General features: G+C 40.6%; 1 protein-coding gene across 6 annotated transcripts in view; it reads left to right on the top strand.

Moving 5' to 3' along the window:
- WDFY3 (WD repeat and FYVE domain containing 3) overlaps positions 1-16,843 on the top strand; it is a 343,927-nt gene extending 327,084 nt beyond the window's left edge. For all 6 annotated transcript variants that reach the window (XM_085897990.1, XM_085897992.1, XM_085897991.1 and 3 more), the window contains 2 exons: positions 3,792-3,989; positions 14,020-16,843. In XM_085897990.1, the coding sequence (XP_085754116.1) occupies positions 3,792-3,989; positions 14,020-14,152 (331 nt within the window). In that variant the 3' untranslated portion in view covers positions 14,153-16,843. The remainder of the gene's footprint in view (positions 1-3,791; positions 3,990-14,019) is intronic.
- Positions 16,844-21,348: the final 4,505 nt, after the last annotated feature.

Here is a 21,348-nt window from a genome sequence, read left to right as displayed (position 1 = left end):
ACCATAATGTCAGGGCTCTGTCTTTCAATACAAGCCATAAACCCAATATTTTGCTCACACGGTGAAACTACAACAGAGTGTGACGAATCTGACGTTATCGTACTCCTCTTGATAAAAAGATGTGCACCTCTTTTCATTAGTCTTCACAGTGTACGGTGATCACCAATCCTCATCTCCACTCTCCATGCTTCTTCATTCCCTTAAGTTTCACAGTTCACAAAACACAAATTGAAATATTGAAATATCATACACAAACGATATCAACACTCGCTTACGTATAATAACTCAAATAATGCAACACTTAGTACGACATGCAAGTCAATACAATTCATTGCACATACAATATTCAATGAAAGTCAACACAAGTTCTGTTGAAGTACACAAATTCACAAGAACCCTATCCTTACAACATTCATTTGTCAATAAACCCACAATTCTGTCACCTCCAACTTTTGGTTGGGAAACAATAAATTTAGTCAATTTGATCCCTCTATCTCAGGTGGAAAACAATAAGCCCACAATTTATCCCATAAATTTAGTCAATTTATCTAACTCCAGGTTAGATGAGACAGTTCATGTTCCAGCTTCATGTGGAAAGGCAACATCACAGTATATCCCTACTTCAGGTAGAGATACCGAATTATGCCCCTACTTCAGGTAAAGACACCAAATTACCTCGAGTGTAGCATCAGCTCAAGTCGGGGATGCACATTGTGGCACTGATCAGAACAGGAGGCCACCCTTGAAATCCTAATTGCTGTTTGTTTGATCAGAACAGGTGGCCAGCCTTAACCGGGATACCACCCGAAATACCTCTTAGACCAATGGGATGCCGCCCGCAATACCTTTCAACCATCGGGTCGCCGCCCGAAACACAGGAATTTTCAACAACCCCAAGCACAACAAATGGTTCAGGCTCCTTTGTGTAATTTGGAAGCAAGTTTACCAACTGGTGGAGAGACGAGGCATACAGGGAAGGGAGAGAGTGCGAGTACAAGTGCTTCCCCTCGGGGAAGAAATCCTCTAACTTGATGGTAAGCTATCTTGTGTCTGCCCTTCCCCCTTCTCCAACTACACACCACCGATCTCAATTCACCGAGGCAAATTGCATCCTGTCATGGTCGCCAAATTGTGGAAGAAATCCAGTTCTTCTCTTTCAGAGTCTGAAACTATTTATTAACAGCACACATCAAATTACAAATACCAACAAACATGCGAATGGGAAAAAGAATAACAAGACAAGCAATAACAAACATGATCCTCATTTTCTTCAAAATGCACAGAGCAATTGTTTTTATACTATTCTGGACTGCAAAAGACATGGGAGAGCTAAACATCTGACAAGGGTGAATGGAGGTGGGGGCTGGTAAGCATGAGATTGGGAACTGCAGACATGGCCACTTTGGGAGGGAAGGGGTGACAGACACGCTCAGATCATGATTGCAGTTTGGGAATATGAGGCTGGCCGTGAGAAGGAGGGTGACAACAAAGTTAAAACAAAATATGAAGAGGCCGAGTGAATGGAGACACAAGCCTATTACTTTGATCATACCTTCCGTTCACCTTGAGTAACCATATTTTCAAAATATGACATTCCATTTTATGCTGTCATATAATCGTCCTTGGACAACAAGGCGTCTATTGCCATCGCCTTTCGGGAAATATTTAATTAGCATCAGACAATTGGTGCCAGGTGTCCTTCTCTTGAGCAGCAGGACAGTGTCATTTAAACATTGGAAATACTAATTTGGATATACACATACATGAGATAAAGCACAGAAGATTTTGTAAGATACCATTTTATCTTGCTTGTTTATCATCTACATCACTATGGAGATCAAAAGGCTGCAAAAAGAGATTTTATTGACAGTCAATTTTATTCCAGTACAAAAGTAACACCTTATTCTATACTGTTGAAAACAAAGGATAATGAAATTAAGAAAACATGAATACAATCAATTTTATTTCTTCAACATAATCCATAACCCATCCACAACATTTTGAAATATTATGCTATCTTTACCAAAATCGAATCAATTCATCATTTTGACCCACCCAACCTGTCCACCAATTTCCCTCTGAGTCCGTCCATATCCTTTTGAGATATCATGCAGGGTTGAAAACATAACCTCCGTCCACCTTTGGTGGCGGAGGTAGTTATTCAGGTTTTTTTTTAACCACTTGCTTGCCTATTGTTCATTTCCAACTTTTTCATTAGTTTCATGATATAGTTCATTAAATATTTATTTGTTAATTGTCATCAAATATGTACATACATGATTTATGGTAGAAAGAGAAACGTTGAAGGAGATTATTTCTCATCAAGCAGTTACAATTTTAAACCTGAAGTGTATTTATTTGTCTGATTTGTGTGAATAAACAGTTAAAAATTATCAACTAATTTAGTCAATGTTATTCCTTGCTCATCCTAACGAATACAGTAGTGCCATATATAATCCATACCGAGATACTATTTTGGTTGAACTAATTGGCATTGTTTAATATTATCATCGAAGTCTGTTTTCGTTAATGTTAAAGCACCATTGTGAAATTATATGCGTGGTATGAAAATCTTGTTGTAATATTCCCAATTAATCGACATCCGAGTGTTTGTGCCAAAGCCAAGGTGTTGGTGAACAGAAATCCGTTCAATTTACACTGGTTCGAAAATAGCCTCGGCTAAGAGTAAAGGTGTTGAGTCGGATTTCCGTGCCTGTCAATTGGATGTGTAGGCAGAGGCAATGTTCCTCTAAGTTAAAAATAGCTCCTGAGCTGGCCCCATAGTGCTTGCTGTGACTCACAAAGCCTTCAGCCTCCCTCTCCTCCCAACTGCACCCACATCTCTAGTTCATCCTGCCTCCTCCAAAGCTGCTCACGCCATGAAACATGCTTGTTTATTTGCATATGTTCCATGAGAGATTGCTTTTTTTAATAACCTTATTACCTTTGGAATTTTTCATGATCCCTATTATCATGGAAACAATGCTGATGTTGGATGCACCTCAGCACTGAGTCCTTTTCGAAGATGCTAATGTGAGCACAAATCATGTATCTTCATGTGATGCAGTGTATGTAACCTTTGTCTGTAGATCAAATGTAAGATTCCTCCAGCTTGGAAATAGATAGTTAATTCCGAGGCCATATGCAACCCCAGCAATCTCACGTACTGTGGGAAGTGCTAATTCCACAACGACCCCAAGCGCACATTTTGGCCAGGATACAATGTCTTCCTTTTTTCAAAAATTATGGATTCTTATAAGCTCCACAATCCAAATTACAGAATGGACAGATAGATGGCCGAAGGGCAGTGTGCTCAGATACATTATCCCCTGCTGGCACAGCATCAGAATGGCAGTTTGTATATGAAAAAAACAAATAAATCAAACTCTGAACCTCTTAAGAATCAAAACCAGATTAGACAGTTCAGTGGTGAGCATGCTACCAACTGAGCTATCCTGCCACCCCAGCCAAGTTTAGCTGATTGTTAAGAGATCATCTTTACTATCTGAACAAATCCTGGTACAGATAGTTTAAGTGAATTTTTGATTTGAATGAAAATAATCATGTCGAGAAAAAAAAGTGCAAAGATCTATGTATTTATTTATCTATCTTTCGATCTATTGATCAATCTATCTATCTATCTATTTTACCCAGCCCTCTCATTGCTACTGCTGATACTCCATGACCTAAATTCCATTTGCCACAGCAAAGGAGAATTTCTTTCAAATGTATTTGTCTTCGAGCAGGATTTATAGGTGGAAAAACTTACATTACGTGTTATTTTGCTGCAGAGACCACAGCCGGGTGTTTGTCGGGGATTCTCACGGCCGGGTATTTTGCTGGTCTGTGAGTGACAGTCCAGGCCGCACTGCTACAGAGCAGTGTGTGAAAGATGATGGAGGCGAGGCATGTGTGGCATGCGGAACTCGCTTTTCACTCACTGATCGAAAGCACCATTGCAGGAACTGTGGACAGCTCTTTTGCCAAAGGTGGGTGTGTAGAGTTTGTGGTGGAGGCAGCGAGGGTGGCAAACATCAAATGTTTTGTTGATCCCGAAATAAATCGCTCATTGTCAAATTGCCTGATTTGCTTGCAGCTGGAGATCAAAGCTGTAGGTTTTGAAAGAATTCGTTTTGTTGGATTGTTTTCTTCTTATTACAGAAACAAGTTGAGAACAAAAATAAACTTGAAGATTAAGGAGAAATAAAATAAATTATGCATGATACACGAGTTATAACATAACTAGGTGGATGAGTTGGGTAGGTGACAAGAACAAGCCGATTCGATTTTGGTTCAGGTCCAGATCCAGATCCAGATCCAAGTCCAGATTTGTCCTATCAGTTGGATACAAAAGGTAAACGCTGTACAGCCTGCGCAGGTATGCGCTCCACCGAGTGCAGTTCTAGTTATAGAATGTAATCATTTTTTTTGTTGTTTTTTTTTTAGATGATTCCCAAGCTGGTATTTCAGAAAGACCATTTCGAGTTTTCTCAGAATGCTTCGTGTCACCTCTGAGAATCTAAGGTGCATGAGTTGCACGTGCTGAACGATAATTGCACATTACATGGAAACTTTCAATCGGGTATTCTGCACATCCCTCGTCCCAAAAAGGCACTTGGGATGAACAGTCCTTCAACAATTACATTATCAATTCTACATGTTTGGATTTTTATCGCAGAGAGCATATTTAGTTTGCATTCCATTCTCAGAAGCAGATAGATGTGCAATGGGAATCATTGCAAAAGCCCAAAGCAGAATTTGTTTTCTATCAATGCTGCAGCCAAAACGGCCTTAAGCTTTGGATTTTATTACAGATAAAACGAATTGTTACAGAAATAACAGGTGATCCAACACAAAGAAGATCGTCTTATTCAATTGAACCAAAAAGGCATATCTTGTTAATAGATGGGAACATGTCTTTTGTAATGTCTCATTGTCGGTACAGTGGTGTGGTGGGAAGGACATTGTGCTGGCATCCTCGAGGATGGGATGCCAGCACAAACTCATCCTTTAGGATTACATCCATCCCAAAGCAACAGGATTAAAGGATTTGTATTATTTCGTTCCAGAAACGGAGGGAATTACCATTAATGACTGTCAATTTAAGGAAAGCCCAGCTTCAGGGAACGAGACACCATTGCATGTACCATTGTCACTGTTCTACCTGATCTGCTTTACATTTGGTGCTGATGCACACTTTGTGCTTGACTCTTAGTGCCGAAAGGCAATAAAAGCAGTATGTACTACACACCATGACATTATAGAAAAATTACCTCTCTGATATTACATTATAGAAAAACTGAGGGTACCGGTATGTTGACCAGCAAATTAAACATTGATGTTTGAAATGGCCTACATTGGTGAAGTTGACCTACCTACAGTAGATGAAGCACTGTATCCTCGGATCTGATGTACAAATGCCTCAAAAAGGGCACATGACCCAACCAGATGTGGATTTCATGTAAAGAGATAAATGGGGTGTGGGACATGTTTCTTTTCTGGTGTGGCATGATAGATGTCTGAGGGTCTGTCACAGAAAAGCTGAAAAAGACATCTCCATAATCCTCTTCACAATCTCTACTATAAAAGGAGCTGTGCATGTGTCCGCGTGGGTTGTGTCGTAAATGCATGCATGAGTTTACTCACAATACGTGTGTGTGCGTGTGTGTGTGTGTGTGTGTTTGTGTGTGTCACGGGGGGGGGTGGAATGTGCTAGCAACTACCTACAGAGATAGAATAGACAGCATACATCAAAGTTTTAACAACCTGCCTCAATTACACACTGAAATACGGCTCTCAGACACGAAAATGTTGATTCACAAACAAACACACACAGACATAGCTACATGTAACATAAAACAGTAAAAGCATATCTACATTCATCAGACTATACATCCAAGTAAGTTTCAACAGCCTTCCTCAGTTACTTAATGAAATATATGTTGGAAACGAAGAGCCAAATGGATGGACCGACGGATTGGGGGGGGGGGGTCATTGAACAGACAGAAATGGCCACAGCAAAACCTCTGCAAAATGGAGCCAGTCAGTACCCAAACCTGAGCTTGGATTGGACTCGTCCATAACCCTATTACCACACTTTTGGACAGAGGTGAATTACACCTTTGGTAACTATATTTTTGTGTTTTAGCTCCTGCTTCTTTCTACTTTATCTGTGTAAATATTTTTAACCTCTGCCATCGAAGATGGACGGAGGTTACTGGTTTCATCCCTGTCTGTTTGTGTGTGAACAGTATTACGGAAAAACTCCTGGACGGATTTCGACGAAACTTGGTTGGGGGGTTAGATATGGTCCAAGGATCATGCCATTAGATTTTGGACTTCATCCAAAAAAAATTTCGATTTTATTTGAGAAATATTTGAATTTTTTTTTCATTTCTACATGTTTTGAGTGATTTCCAACCCCCGAAAAAAATTGTTAGAGAAAAAAAAAAATTTTGCAACTTTTTTTTTCAAAAAAATTTCGATTTTTTTTTTTTTGGGGCATTTCTGCATGCGCGTCAATCTAGTTTAGTTTATTCAATCGTGGTTCAGTAGAGTCTGATCCGTTTTGACCTACAATGAATAGGATATCAGGCTCACTTAAGTGACCCAGCAGTATTGGTGGCGGAGGTTTTGCACTCTACCGAGTGCTCCCCCTGTAGTTGTTTGTGTGTTTGTGGGTTTGTTTGTGCATTTGTGGGGTTGCTTGTGCGTTTGTGGGTTAGTTTGTGCGTTTGTATATTATTCTTTCCTGGCCGAACCATAGCACCTAGATGCTCCAAATTCTAGGTGGAGGAACTACAGAATTTGGACAAGGTTATAAGGTTCTCCCCCGTACCCCCTCCACTCCTCCCACACAAAATCACCCCTCAAGGAAATGATCTGTGTATATGTTTGTTTAGTTCTGAATATCATAGTAAAAACTAGAAGGGCTCTCTTCAACATCTCAATGCTGCCAGATATGCCTCCGCCCACATTATTACATCATTATAATACTTGTACCAAGTTTGATTTAAATCCCTGAACCCAGATTCAAAATATTAAATGATTCTGGCAGCCAGACCATGCGTCCAACCAGGTTGAAATTTACAACATATATTCCCCATGACTAATAGATAATAACTCTGACGTTTCACATCATTCGATGAAACAGTTCAAGAGTAATAATTTTTTTTAGATTTTCGTTCAATCCAATATGGCTGCCAGACCATGTGACCAATTAATTATTCGTGAACACCCTGGTATTCCCAAGGCTTGGGGAACATGTGGGTGAAGCTTCCCCTCGATCTGGCAAACCAATGTGGAGAAGAATATTTTTGGCTTATTCTTCAAAAAACATGGCTCCAAACCATGTGACTTATGACATCATAAGTGGATAACTTTTTCTTCCTCATGGATAGGCAATCATACTTGTAAAATTTCGCGTCCGATCTGTTCAGCCGTTTTGGAGAAGTTTTTTTTCATGTTTTTATGTTGAAAAAAAATGGCTGCTGAACCAGGTGACTGATGACATCATCAATTTTTTTCCAACCAGACAATTTAGCCCTAGATGACCCTCAACATTTTTCATACTTATCGGATAAACTATTCAATGTATGCAATTGTGATGTCATAATGAAGCCACCTATGACATCATCCGAGAATTACACTCATCTCCCATTGGAAGCACTTCACATGTCCCAAGTTTCAATTTTTTCCATGGAGCGGTTTCACAGATACAGAGGTCCAAAGTTTTTCCTTTTTTCCAACATGGCTGCCACACCAAGTGTCCTTTGACCTCATAATTATCATTAAAACATTCTACATGAGTAGTTGAACCTATGGTGAAAATTTTGTGTCAATCTGATAAGCGGCTGCAGATAAAGGAGAGAAAATTAGCGCGGACAGATGGACGGACTGACAACCTCTGGCGACTTCGTCAGCGGAGGCATAAAAATTACGAGGGCAATCTCCAACTCATTTTGCATAAGTGCTGTGGGGTACCCGGAGCTTACATCATCGGTGCAACCCTCCCCCCTTCCTTTATGACAAAACCTGACATGTATAGTCTGACTTATGTCGATATGCTTTTACTGGTTTTATGCTGTACCTCGCGCTGTCTGTCTATTTTTGTCTGTCAACATTTTCCTGTCTGAGACATATCTCAGTGTGTAATTGAAGCAGGCTGTTAAAACCGGGAAAAGCTCACCCAGCCGAGCCAGGCAGCGTCGGGAACCCCTCCCAACCCCCATTGCAATCGGTGTAATCTTGATTGAAACTTGTTCCACAATGACTTCTTGTAGCTTTTTGCACTTTTAGCATGTCCCATTATTGTGGAATACAGTGGTATGGAGTCTGATCAATCTAATTATGGCTAATGGACAGAGTTTAGATAGACACAAACACACATTTATCAGGAGGTGGTGTGTCCCTAAGTGGGACTCCCTTTGTGAAGTTAAATATAAGCTTGGTCAGAAATATAAAGAGAAATAGAACCAAGAACAGGCTGGGATTCACCTATTTATTTATAATAGTTTACCAAGAAAAGTAGTGGGCGTAAGGATAACGAACAATTTTAATTTAAGGGAATTTGATAAACACAGTGATAGGGGGTATAAAAAAGATGTCGGCAGGTAGATTTATGCATGTTCCTTCCCCAGGTGTACCTACATTATTCCAATTTCCTCTCCATAAATGCTATTTATATTACAACTCTTCAATGTGCACTTTCTATCGTGTGCACACTCTTCTTACAATTCATCATTTGCATACTATGCCTGGTGTTGGCTGAATGGTTAAGATGGTGGGCTTAAGATCCTTGAATCCTGAGTTCTAATCCCCCTTGGCTGTTGAATTCATACCAGGTGAGGTTGACTCGGCTTGTCATCCTTCTGAGGTCAGCAAAATGAGTGCCAGCTTGCTGGTATCTTGTGTCGGAGTGGCAACCTGTCCAGGATTGTGTCCAATAGCCAAGGAGACTGCTCAGGCAGCACTAACACTCTGCACAGAGTTTGGTCCCCATGGATGGATCTGCATACACTACCTCAACCCGATAAATACCGGTCTTCCTTCCAACCCGATAAAATATTGTTACATGGTGGCTGGTGGGGGAGGGGAAGGGTTTGGGGGGTCAATAGTTCGATTGTGTTAAGAATCAGACTCAATACTGTTGTGTGATGTATATTACTCTTGTAATAGCTATTTGTATGGAAGTAAGTCGTATTGTAAAACGTGCACTGAGGAGGCAGTGAGTGTTAAATTTAAGACAGTATAGAGTAAGTTTGTTGTTTAAAACCTTCTATTTTCAAGCGAGGCCAGGTAAGGACTTGGGCACAAAGGCACACCTGGAAAGCACATTGTGTTTTCGTCACAAACAGCACAGACTGTTTGGGCCAGCACACCACAGGCAATGGTGGTGAGATTCGCTGTGAAGCCTTAGAGAGGGGCATAAGACTTTTTGATTGGGGCTGCCCCCCCCCCCCTTGGGGCAAGACCACCTGGAAGGTGGCACGGCCACAGCCATGGATGGCCAGTAATAGGGACCCACAGCGCATGAAGGCAGTTCTAAAGGTTTACCAAGGCCAAAGCCGTGCAGAGCATGGCAGTTGAAGTTGGAGTCAGACTGATAGAAAGCCAGTCTCTCTCTCTCTCTCTCTCTCTCTCTCTCTCTCTCTCTCTCTCTCTCTCTCTCTCTCTCTCTCTCTCTCTCTCTCTCTCTCTCTCTCTCTCTCTCTCTCTCTCTCTCTCTCTCTCTCTCTCTCTCTCACTCTCTCACTCTCTCACTCTCTCACTCTCTCACTCTCTCACTCTCTCACTCTCTCACTCTCTCACTCTCTCACTCTCTCACTCTCTCACTCTCTCACTCTCTCACTCTCTCACTCTCTCACTCTCTCACTCTCTCACTCTCTCACTCTCTCACTCTCTCACTCTCTCACTCTCTCACTCTCTCTCACTTTGATTGACCACCTCACCTCATCACCTCATCGCCATACCTTTCCTCATCGCTATCACTCCAGCCCTGTGCAGCACCAACCCTGTGAAACACCAGCCTGCTCAGGACATTCCGGACCCAAAATCAGCTCATTGCTTTTCTCAAGCCCTCACTCGTTCCCTCATGTTGTGTGAGTCCTGGTATTTATTTTTGGCACCATAGTGGGTTATTTATCAGCTTGTGCATAAGTTTCAATGACCCCTCTTCCCTACTTGTGTCTGTCGACTGCTTGGTTCGTCCATTTTATTGATCACGTCTTGTCTTCCCTTATTCCCATATTTATTTCAAATAAACCCCATTTTAACTATATGAAACATATCCCTGCCTTTTGCCTCCCACGTGTTGTGCTGCCAAGTTCAGCCTCAGATTGGAGCGATCCTTGGGGTTTTGAAAATGGTAAAGAACAGTAACTTGAATGCAATGTGAATTTGGAAAGCTTGGCGATCTTGAGGATGAGCAAAAGCCCCTGGCGCGACGGGTAATGTTCGTCAAACCCATCGACGCAACAACTGGAGTCAATGATGAGTATCGGACCTGGTTCGAATCTCCACACAACTGCTCTCATGAGAGTGGGATTCTATTTAAACCAAATTTGAACGCAAAAAGCACGATTGGTTTTTTGCAAAAAGCGAGTCATCCCTGAGCGATGACGGAGCATGAACGACTTGCTCAGAATGTCAGAGCATGAACAACTCATTCAGAATGACGGAGCACGAATGACTCACTCAGGATGACTGAGCACGAATGATTCACTCAGAATGACTGAGCACGAACGACTCACTCAGGATGACTGAGCACGAACGACTCACTCAGGATGACTGAGCATGAGCAACTCATTCAGAATGATGGAGCACGAACGACTCACTCAGGATGACTGTTTACGAACGATTCACTCAGAATGACTGAGCACGAACGACTCACTCAGGATGACTGAGCACAAACGACTCACTCAGGATGACTGAGCATGAGCAACTCATTCAGAATGGGGGAGCACAAACGACTCACTCAGGATGACTGAGCACAAACGACTCACTCAGGATGACTGAGCATGAGCAACTCATTCAGAATGACGGAGCACGAACGACTCACTCAGGATGACGGAGCACAAACCATTTGCTCAGGATGACGGAGCACGAAACACTTGCTTAGGATGACGAAGCATGAACCACTCACTCAGAATGACTGAGCACGAACGACTCACTCAGAATGACTGAGCATGAACGACTCACTTAGGATGACGGAGCACGAATGACTCGCTCAGGATGACGGAGCACAAACCACTCCCTCAGGATGACGGAGCACGAAACACTTGCTTAGGATGACGAAGCATGAACCACTCGCTCAGAATGACATGGCATGGTAAAAGCATCCGCAGTGAGTGAATGATTTCCTCAGAATGACGTTGCGCAGTTGTTGTTGTTGTTGTCGTTATTGAATTAAATCCATGCTGTATCAAAAACGCAGTCAGAACATGCTCTTTCTTGTCGCAACTGCCAAAAGTACATCCCGATCGAGGCATGAACTGTTCCGCCATCGGCTGTAGGACACTCAGCAAGTGGCTTAATCACTTAAGCAAGCACTCCAATTAAATGTTTATGGATGGCTGGCTTGGCAAGCGAAAACTACACTACATGGCCAAAAGTATCTGGACACCCCTTCTGATTATTGGATTCCACTATTTCGGCCACCCCCATTGCTGACAGGTGTATAAAATCAAGCACACCATCATGCAATCTCCATAGACAAACTTTGGCAGTAGAATGGGCCATACTGAGGAGCTTCGTGACTTTCAACGTGGCACCGTCATAGGATTCCTCCTTTCCAACAAGTCAGTTCGTCAAATTTCTGCCCTGCTCGAGCTGTCCCGGTCAACTGTAAGTGCTATTATGATGAAGTGTAAATGTCTAGGAGCAACAACAGCTCAACCGCAAAGTGGTAGGCAACACTAGCTCACAGAATGGGACCGCCGAATGCTAAAGCGCGCCGGGTGGAAAATCGATGTCATCGGTTGCAACACTCATGACTGAGTTCTAAACTGACTCTGGAAGCAACGTCAGCACAAGCACTGTTCATCGAGAGCTTCATGAAATGGATTTCCATGGCCAAGTAGCGACACACAAGCCAAAGATCACCTTGCGCAATGCCAAGCATCGGCTGGAGTGGTGAAAATCTCACCGCCATTGGACTCTGGAGCAGTGGAAACGCGTTCTCTAGAGTAATGAATCACACTTCACCATCTGGCAGTCTGACAGACAAATATGGGTTTGGTGGATGCCAGGAGAACGTCACCTGCCTGAATGCATAGTGCCAACTGCAAAGTTTGGTGGAGGAGGAATGATGGTCTGGGGCTGTTTTTCATGGTTCCTGCTCCACCCCTTAGTTCCAGTGAAGGGAAATATTAATGCTAAAGCATACAATGACATTCTAGATGATTCTGTGCTTCTTTTTGTGGCAATAGTTTGGGGAATGCCCTTTCCTGTTTCAGAATGACAATGTCCCCATGCACAAAGCGAGGTCCATACAGAAATGGTTTGTCGAGATCGGTGTTGAAAAACTTGACTGGCCTGCACAGAGCCCTGACCTCAACCCCATCGAACACCTTTGGGATGAATTGGAACACCGACTGGGAGCCAGACCGAATCACCCAACATCAGTGCCCGACCTCACTAATGCTCTTGTGGCTGTATGGAAGAAAATCCCTGCAGCAATGTTCAAAGATCTAGTGGAAAGCCTTCCCAGAAGAGTGGAGGCTGTTAAAGCAGCAAATCGGGGACCAACTCCATATTAATGCCCATTATTTTGGAATGAGATGTTGGACTAGCAGGTGTACACATACTTTTGGCCATGTAGTGTACGTCCGAATGTCCAAACTATGTCCGAATTTAACAAATGAATCCTTTTTTGAGCAGTCGGAACTGCTGCTAAGTTTACACCTGGAACTTAATTTTTTTTCATTCTGCTTAGTTTAAGAGATTCTTGTGGTGATCGCATGTGCGGAAATGAAATAAAGCCACGAACTCTGGCATCTCCAGGCGTTTACAAGCATTGCAACAGACCCAGCGATTCATAGCTCTGAAGAACAGGCGTTGGATCATATGAGTGAGTAAAGTGGGGGAAAAAAACTACCATTGAGAAATCGTTGCGGCCTGTTCCAAGTCAAGGCATGGTTGAGCAGGCTATATAACATGGTGGCTTAAGACCCCAGCGAGGTAACCCAGGATATTCCTCAAGACCCCAGTGAGCGAGGTGGCCGAGGATCGCCTCATAAAGGATATTATTAAATAAGGTTTAATTATCTTCAAAAGGGTTGTTTTAATTAACCCAAACACCAATTTTTCACTCTTGCACTTCCTTGGAATTTTCTTAGTATGCATGCAAATTTTGGAGTTATGGAGCAGACAGACACACACACACACACACACACACACACACACACACACACACACACACACACACACACACACACACACACACACACACTGACATTTATTGGTATAGATTGTACATAAGTTTGGGGTTTTCTTGTGCCTCACCTCCCCCATTTGTTGTCATCATGCACCATCTCTCCAGGTTCTATTGTCTTGTCGATCCCCATGTCATATTTCAAAATAATAATCCTTTTCTTATTGGAGATGTTTTCCCGCATTTTGCATCCCTCGTGTTGCGCCGCCCGTTTCAGTCTCGGATTGTTGCTATCATTAGGGTTTTGTAAATGGTAAAGAACAGTTAATTGAACGCAGTGTGAATTTGGTCAGCTTGACGATCTTCATGACTAGCAAAAGCTCCTGGCTCGACAGGTGATGCTTTTATTTCTCGGTATGATTTACACGCCACCATTTTATAATGTGCATTTTGGCATTGTCGGGCACTCCAGTTAAAATAACTAAGCTAATATAAAATAATATTACACAAAAAATGTTTGTTCCACCTCCACCTCGCCCCACCCCAACTTTTTTTTTCTTTGTAAATCCTTGCTGGCACATCTGATTTGCTGCAAAAAACAATAACTTTTCTCTTACACAATATTGATCCATCTTTGATTTTCACAGGTGCAGCAAATACCAGGTGGAGATCCGGCGGCTGAAACTCACCTCACCAGTGCGGGTCTGCCAGGCCTGTTACCACAGCTTGCAGGCCGATAAAGTGGGTGGAGCAGAAGAAAGGACCCGTCACAACTCGTGATGGTTGCTTCAGGACCCAGCACTTGCCACTCACTGTATGAGTCCGTTGATCGGCTCCAATTCCAGAGCATGGTATTTTCTATGCTCCTTTGAATCTGCAAATTGTGACCATTTATAAATCTATCTCATCTTTTGAAAAGAGAATGAGAGAAGAGAACAACCTTGTGGAGTTATACTTGGCAGGCAGGCCTGCAAGTTAGGGAGGACTTGGTCAAATTTATATGTCGATGAAACTTGTGAAGAAAATAACGATGAAATGTTCATATTTTCTTTTCCATTATTTCTCAATCGGACACAACCTCCGAGCCATTTTCTGTTAATTATGCAGAACCTTCGCGAATTCGATTTTAATTGATACCATCAGTATGGGGCTTGTGGATAACACGTATGTATGGTAATCTCGTCTTTGGAAAAATCGACGATTTTCACCACACTTTTGCAGCTTTTCCCTTGGCACGTGAAATCTGCGGTGTTACAACAGTCACATTGCACTTTGAAGATTCCTTTACTGCTTCCTGGCCTGTAATGCCCAAGCTAAGATAGTCTTCGGCCTTAGTTTCTCTTGGATCTGACATCTGTGCAATTCGTAATCACAATGAATACTGTAAAAAAAAACAAAAAAAAAAAAACAAGGACAACAGGCTGCAAAAGCCAAAACCGTTTTGTTTTCCCATCATGATGTCGTATTTCAGTCCGTCTGACAGACATGTACAAGAACAGCATGTCGCACTAATAATGACTTTGACTTCACATGAGTGGAATCTCGGGATAGATACGGTCATGCAACCACGACTGTTAATCAAAATATTTTCTTCAATCCTTGATCGGGCTGCTGAAAGTGACATTGGCAGAAAGTAACCAGTACATGTGGACATGGGACAGGAGATGGACAGGTGGGACTCACTGTGTCCAGCTGGTTAACCCTCCCAAGCACAAGGCCTGACACTTCAGCGACAACTTTGGGATTTGAAACCACAACTATAATGCAATCTGTACTAGGGTTGTCGAGGTTTATTTTTAAATCCCAGGATAGTAAGTCTTGATACTGTTAAACAACTTGTAACCTTGTTTGTTTCTCTTACAATGACGAATGCTTGATAACCTGAACTACTGTGCAATAAATAGCAGAGTGACACTGATTTGAAAAGTTTGAAAGGTTTACTTGTAAAGCTCACATGTCAATGTTATTAGCGATCCTATGTTGCCATTGTGACGTTTCGTTTTTTCTTTCGTATTACCTTTTGCATTTGCCTGTTTATTTTAAATTTAATGATGGCATAAGGCAAGCCCCTACCTGCAATTTTCATTGCTGTATTTTAAATGCTCTAATTTCTTTTATTTGCAAATCTTCTTTTTGAAGAGTTTGTTGATATATATATATATATATATATATATATATATATATATATATATATATATATATATATATATCTTTTTTATTTAAGGTTGTATTTTTTTTTAGTAAAATGCATTTTGACCTTTTGGATCACGTTTAATTCTAATCTGATTGGCTCATGTCTGGCTGGGACAGACAACCATGTGTTCTGTTTGGCGAATTTCTGAAAGACAGGTTTTCATTTCATGTAATCACTCGCCATTTAGGCTATTTAGAAAGATTCTTGGCTGATTGATCTTCATTAAACTAGTTGATCTCTGTTATCTGATTGGTCAGCATTAAGTTGGATTGTATGCTTGTGTAATCCTGTTCCTCATAAAATGGGCTTCGGTCTCCACTGATACTGGTCAGTCTGCTGCTGAATGGGATCAATTCGATGTTCGGTTCTTCCACAAGAGCAAGAGGCAGACTCTTTTAAAATATATTGAGACTGCTAGAAGCCTTTGCCCAAAACATAATGTGCAGAAGTATCAATAATTGTGCATTCTTTGACAGAATCCTTAAACTACAATGTTATGATTGAAGGCAAAACTTCATCCACGACACTATATGTTCATCCAAATCGCAAATCCAGTTGAAGTCGTTTAGCTTTTCTTTTGAATTAAAGTTGTTTGACAAACACCTAAGTGTTGGTAACTTGAAGGTCCAGTTAATGGCTTGCTTATCTGGGAGCACTTGTAATTATATTGTTCTATTGATATCGGGATGGCAATAGTGACCAATCTTGGTTCCCTTGCAACATTATCATCAAAACCGGATGGTCAAAGCTGCTCAACCCCCATTGCTTTTCTACCAGGTCACTGTGGTCTATGTCATGATGGTGCACCCAATGAGAAAGTTTCGACAGTTTGTGACTTCAGCCATTCATTGTGCACGTGAAATTAGCACCTTCTGCTTGCTGTGCCTTCACACAGCCAGCTGGTTTGACAACTCAAGTGTGTGCTGTAACAAAGCTCGCTCTTGTTCATCGTCTGCCAGTTTTGACACAAGCAGCATTAACGTTTGCCAGAATCACTTGCGCTTGGATGAATAAACCATCATGCCTCCAGGAGCAGAGCTTGCAGTTGGTCAGTAGTTATCAACACATAGTTCTTGTAATTCCATGTACAAAAAAATTATACGAAGGAAAATGTCTGTCGTGCTTGGTTTATATTCCCTTGTATAACTATATATATACAGTGCTTGGCGTGTTCCTTTAACTGTACAGATGTAAATTCTAGTTGTGAGACTAATTTTCTTATTTTTACAAGTTTTGTTACGTGGTACATTAATAATAAAATAATAATGATATTGACATTGTCATATTCCTTGGCCATTTGTGTATCTTATTGTCGCCCGGTCATGATCCCATGGCTCATGGTGTGGCCGTGTGTGGCCAAAGCTGTTTCGTGACAACCTGTTGCCCTTGTGCCCCACACACTTTTTCCCCTTCACAAGCTTATACCCCCTAACACGGCCTTGCCAGGGAACCTTTCCTATCAAATACTGCTTTAGCCACTAACAAACACTCTGTGATGGATATGCCGGCCATTGTTGTGTACTGGATGCAACATTATGTCATCACGAATAAAGTTTGACAAGGCAACAGGAACCTTTTTAACATCATTTTCTTCAGGTGTTTCGATGCTTTTACTGGGATTTTGAATGTCGCTTGTCCTTCCTTCCCAACAGTTTCTCATGTGATGGTTGGGAAGAAAGTAAATAAATTGCCTTTTATTTAAAGTGGATGTCTGGAGGGAAGTTGTATTTCCTGTCATACTAGCCATGCCAACCTGTCACTTCGCTGATGGATTTAATCAAGAGACAGCATGTTGTACCACCCAAAGATAATGCATGTCCATCTGTGAGTCTCAATCTGACATCATTTTATGGCAACAATTGTACCCACGTTATTGTGGGGTTGGCCGGGGGAAGCTTGGCTCAAGTGTTAAACGAAGCGGCTGGCCAGGCCTGATGTTTGACTAAGGTTAGGGAAGGAATTTGGAATCTGGCAATAATGCCAGTGCTCGCTCCCATACTTTTTAGAAAAGACACCATGGGATTGATGTGGATTTTTTTAACCCACCTTGTTGTGATCGTTGTCCTCCTGAAGGATTCTAACTGGCCGATTGTGGAATCCTATTTGACTTCAGACAGAGTTTAACGTTTGTCCGATTTGATTATAAAATCCTACAAAAACCCTATCGACACTGATAAAACTGATGTCCACACAAGTCCTTCCTTGTGAAACAATTTATTTCCTAATTATACACCATACACTTCTCACCCTTGTACAATGAACTTAAAAATCCCCATTTGTTTGCAATATTATTTGGTTCTATTTCATTTATTCTTACTTTAGTTAACAGTTAGACCAACCCGATTCAATTCACTTCTAAATTACATCAGAGAGTTTTATTATAACTTGGTACTTGGTCAGTTCCAAGGAGTATGAGCCACTGAGAAACTATACTTCCTCACGTGCTCGTACTCAAAACTTTTAGATTTCAAAGCATTTTATACTTTCGTGAGAGAGAGGTTGGGGGATATTCACCCAGACTGTAGACGTGTCCTTTAGACGAAAAGCCACTTCATACATTTTCTAAGCAAAGGTTCATTTATCAGCTCGGTCACTCTGCTCCAGAACAACACATTTCTTATCATTTAGGGCAAAAGTCGTTTGGCCAGAAATGACAGCCAAATCAACTTGCAGCATAAAAGTTACATTTCTGAAACTCCATTTGTTGCAATTTAAAATACATTAATATAAATTTTTCCCCCACAGGATCTTTAAAATCCACCACCTAATGCCAGCAGAAGGGATGACATGTTCAACGTCCATCCAAGGGACGGCACGCACATTGATGGATCACCCTGATCTGTGAATCTCAATGAGGATGTAAAATGGAACGCACGGAAAAATGAACTTTTATAACACATCGTGGTGGTGGTTGTTTGCGTTCTCCTGTGTACTATTATCAAGAAGTCAGTTTGGACTTCTTATGTAGGGATGACCAGGACACTCCAATGGCTTAATACACCATAAATCCTCAAAAAAATCGACTAAAATACAACTTCTAAACCTATAAATTAACTACCAGTCATCTGCAGAAAATTCCCCATCCAAGAACACCCCATAAACTTTGGAACATCATCGCTGAACAAGAAAAATGAGAAACCCAAACGTGCCCGTTTGTTATTCTTCTTATTCTGTTCTGACAGCCAAACTCATAATTGGTTTAAGCTATGAACTTAGTTTAAACACCAATCTACTGTATTTTATAGTGGGAATGTGCAAACTGATCGAAATATTAATAGCTTGAAAGGATTCCACAAAATTCCTTACTAAAGGAATAGGAAAGGATCAGATGGGTGGGTGGGACTACGATTGTCAATCAGTCTGATGGGGGCAGGGCCACTAGACATATTTACCCGAGGGCCAATTAGACCGACATGGCTGTGGTTAATGGTGGAATATTAAATGGTGGCTGTGGTTAATGGTTAATGGTGGAATTTGAAATCAGAGGTCTAGGTTTTCTCAACGGTTCATATATGTTTTTTGCATGTTGAATTCAGAAATGTATCTAATTTCGCTCAATCAGGTCACGTGTTTGTGCCACTAATCGGAGTGCTATTTGTGTGCAGTGCAGCTATCTCAATTTTAAGGAAAAAAAAATCATCAAAATTTTTGTTTTTTTAATTAGCATTTTTTTTAATTCAAAATCAGACTTACATTGACAGAAAATGTACAAACTATACATATAATGACACACAAGTACACTTAATGTGGAAGAAAGTGCCTTCTCAATTACTTTCATTTCAATTTCAGAAAATATAGATAAATCGTTTTTTCTGGCAACACCCAACTTCAGTCGCTGTTTTCCTTCGTCTTTTTAATGTTGAATTTCACGTTAACGTGAAATGTGTGTTGAATTATTTGAAATTTAAAAATTACCGACTACATTTAATTAAAAATTATTTGAAATGTATTGTGTGTTGGTAATTCATTCAATCAAAGATATGAATCAACACAACGTATCAAAATGATTGGTCATAAACACTGCATGTAGCAGCGTTTCGGGTTGCCATGTCAGGACAAGATTGGATTCAGGGTCACCACCAAAATCTTTGGGAAACACTGACATGGAGTATATGTCGACATCTTGTGTTCTGTTGCTTGGTACATTTTTTAATTGAATTTCGCTAATTACCCACTTTAAATGCTCTTTCAAAGAACGCTGTTTCACAGTAAATCTTTGTGTTTGTCGTTTTTATTAGCTCGCCTGTTCGAAGAACAGAGAGCTATAGCGATACTCCCGGCATGAGCGTGAGCATCAGCGTCAGCGTCAGCGTGAGCGTGAAAATGTTAAAGTTTTTGGTGCAAGTTATTTAGAAGCTTGCCATTCATTTAATATGTGTACTAGGATGCTGATATTTGGCATGGAGGTTCCTTTCGGGTATATTATTGATGTAGTCAAGTTGAAAAAAAGAAAGAATTTCAATTTTTTTTTAAAATTTTTGACATGTTTTGAACTTAACTTTTTTGGAACACATCAACGTTAAAGTTTTTGGTGCAAGTTATTTAGAAGCTTGCCATTCATTTAATATGTGTACTCGGATGCTGATATTTGGCATGGAGGTTCCTTTGGGGTATATTATTGATGTAGTGAAGTTGAAATTAAAAAATAATTTCAAATGTTTTAAATTTTTGACCTGTTTTGAACTTAACTTTTTTGTCGCACATCAACGTTAAAGTTTTTGTGCAAGTTATTTAGAAGCTTACCATTCATTAATATGTGTACTTGGATGCTGATATTTGGCATGGAGGTTCCTTTGGGGTATACTATTGGTGTAGTGAAGTTGAAATTAACAAATGATTTAAAAAATGTTTTAATTTCAACCTAAGATGGTCTCAAAGCCACCCAATGCTCGCCTGTTTATACTAGACGCTTGCCATTCATTTAATATGTGTACTAGGATGCAATGAAGTCCAAATGAAATAAATTTTGTTGGTGCACCTTTTTCAGAGACTCAATATTTTTGAAGTCAAAACACTACATATTACTTTTTCTTTTAGATGCATTTCGCATGGCAAGGCAAGTATGTAATGTATTATTGCATAATGTTGATAAATACCATTGCACATGCACTGTTATAATTGCGATGCCATCATAATTACAAATAAAAATGATACTGCATGGTAGTTCGACTTATTCATTAATAATGCTGCCACTGTAACATGATCTGCTCTCTGGATATCACTTTCCATTTTCAGCATTGTATTAATAATATTTTGCATCCTTCTAGTCTTCATTCAATTACAATAAATTATCAAAAAAGTTATTTACTGAAAGTTTTTTGGGAAAATCATAGAAGGTACTTCAGTATTTTTGGCACAAAATATTTTATCTGTCTGTTTATTTGGTATTTGTTTCCTTTATAATGTTTTATCGACCACACTATTTTTTTACTGATTACAATATACAAATACATCTATTGCTTTAAAATTATTTGGATCAGACTTCACTGCAATGCTTTTTTAAAAATATCATCAGACGAGTCTTTTAAAAACGATAAATGTATAAACAGGCGAGCATTGGGTGGCTTTGACACCAACTCTCTGGTTTACTTGATGCGTGTGTACATTTGCACATATGTGTGTGTTTGTAAATAAACTGTATTAATCTAATGGCACTTAGCACGTGTGTGTGTGTGTGTGTGTGTGTGTGTGTGTGTGTGTGTGTGTGTGTGTGTGTGTGTGTGTGTGTGTGTGTGTGTGTGTGTGTGTGTGTGTGTGTGTGTGTGTGTTAGTGGTTATTGAT

This window comes from Eptatretus burgeri, chromosome 10, assembly GCF_056783735.1.
Source record: "Eptatretus burgeri isolate ZD-2024b chromosome 10, Ebu_testis_v1, whole genome shotgun sequence".
NCBI classification, from domain to species: Eukaryota; Metazoa; Chordata; class Myxini; order Myxiniformes; family Myxinidae; genus Eptatretus; species Eptatretus burgeri.
This window is presented reverse-complemented; position numbering and strand designations above follow the sequence as displayed.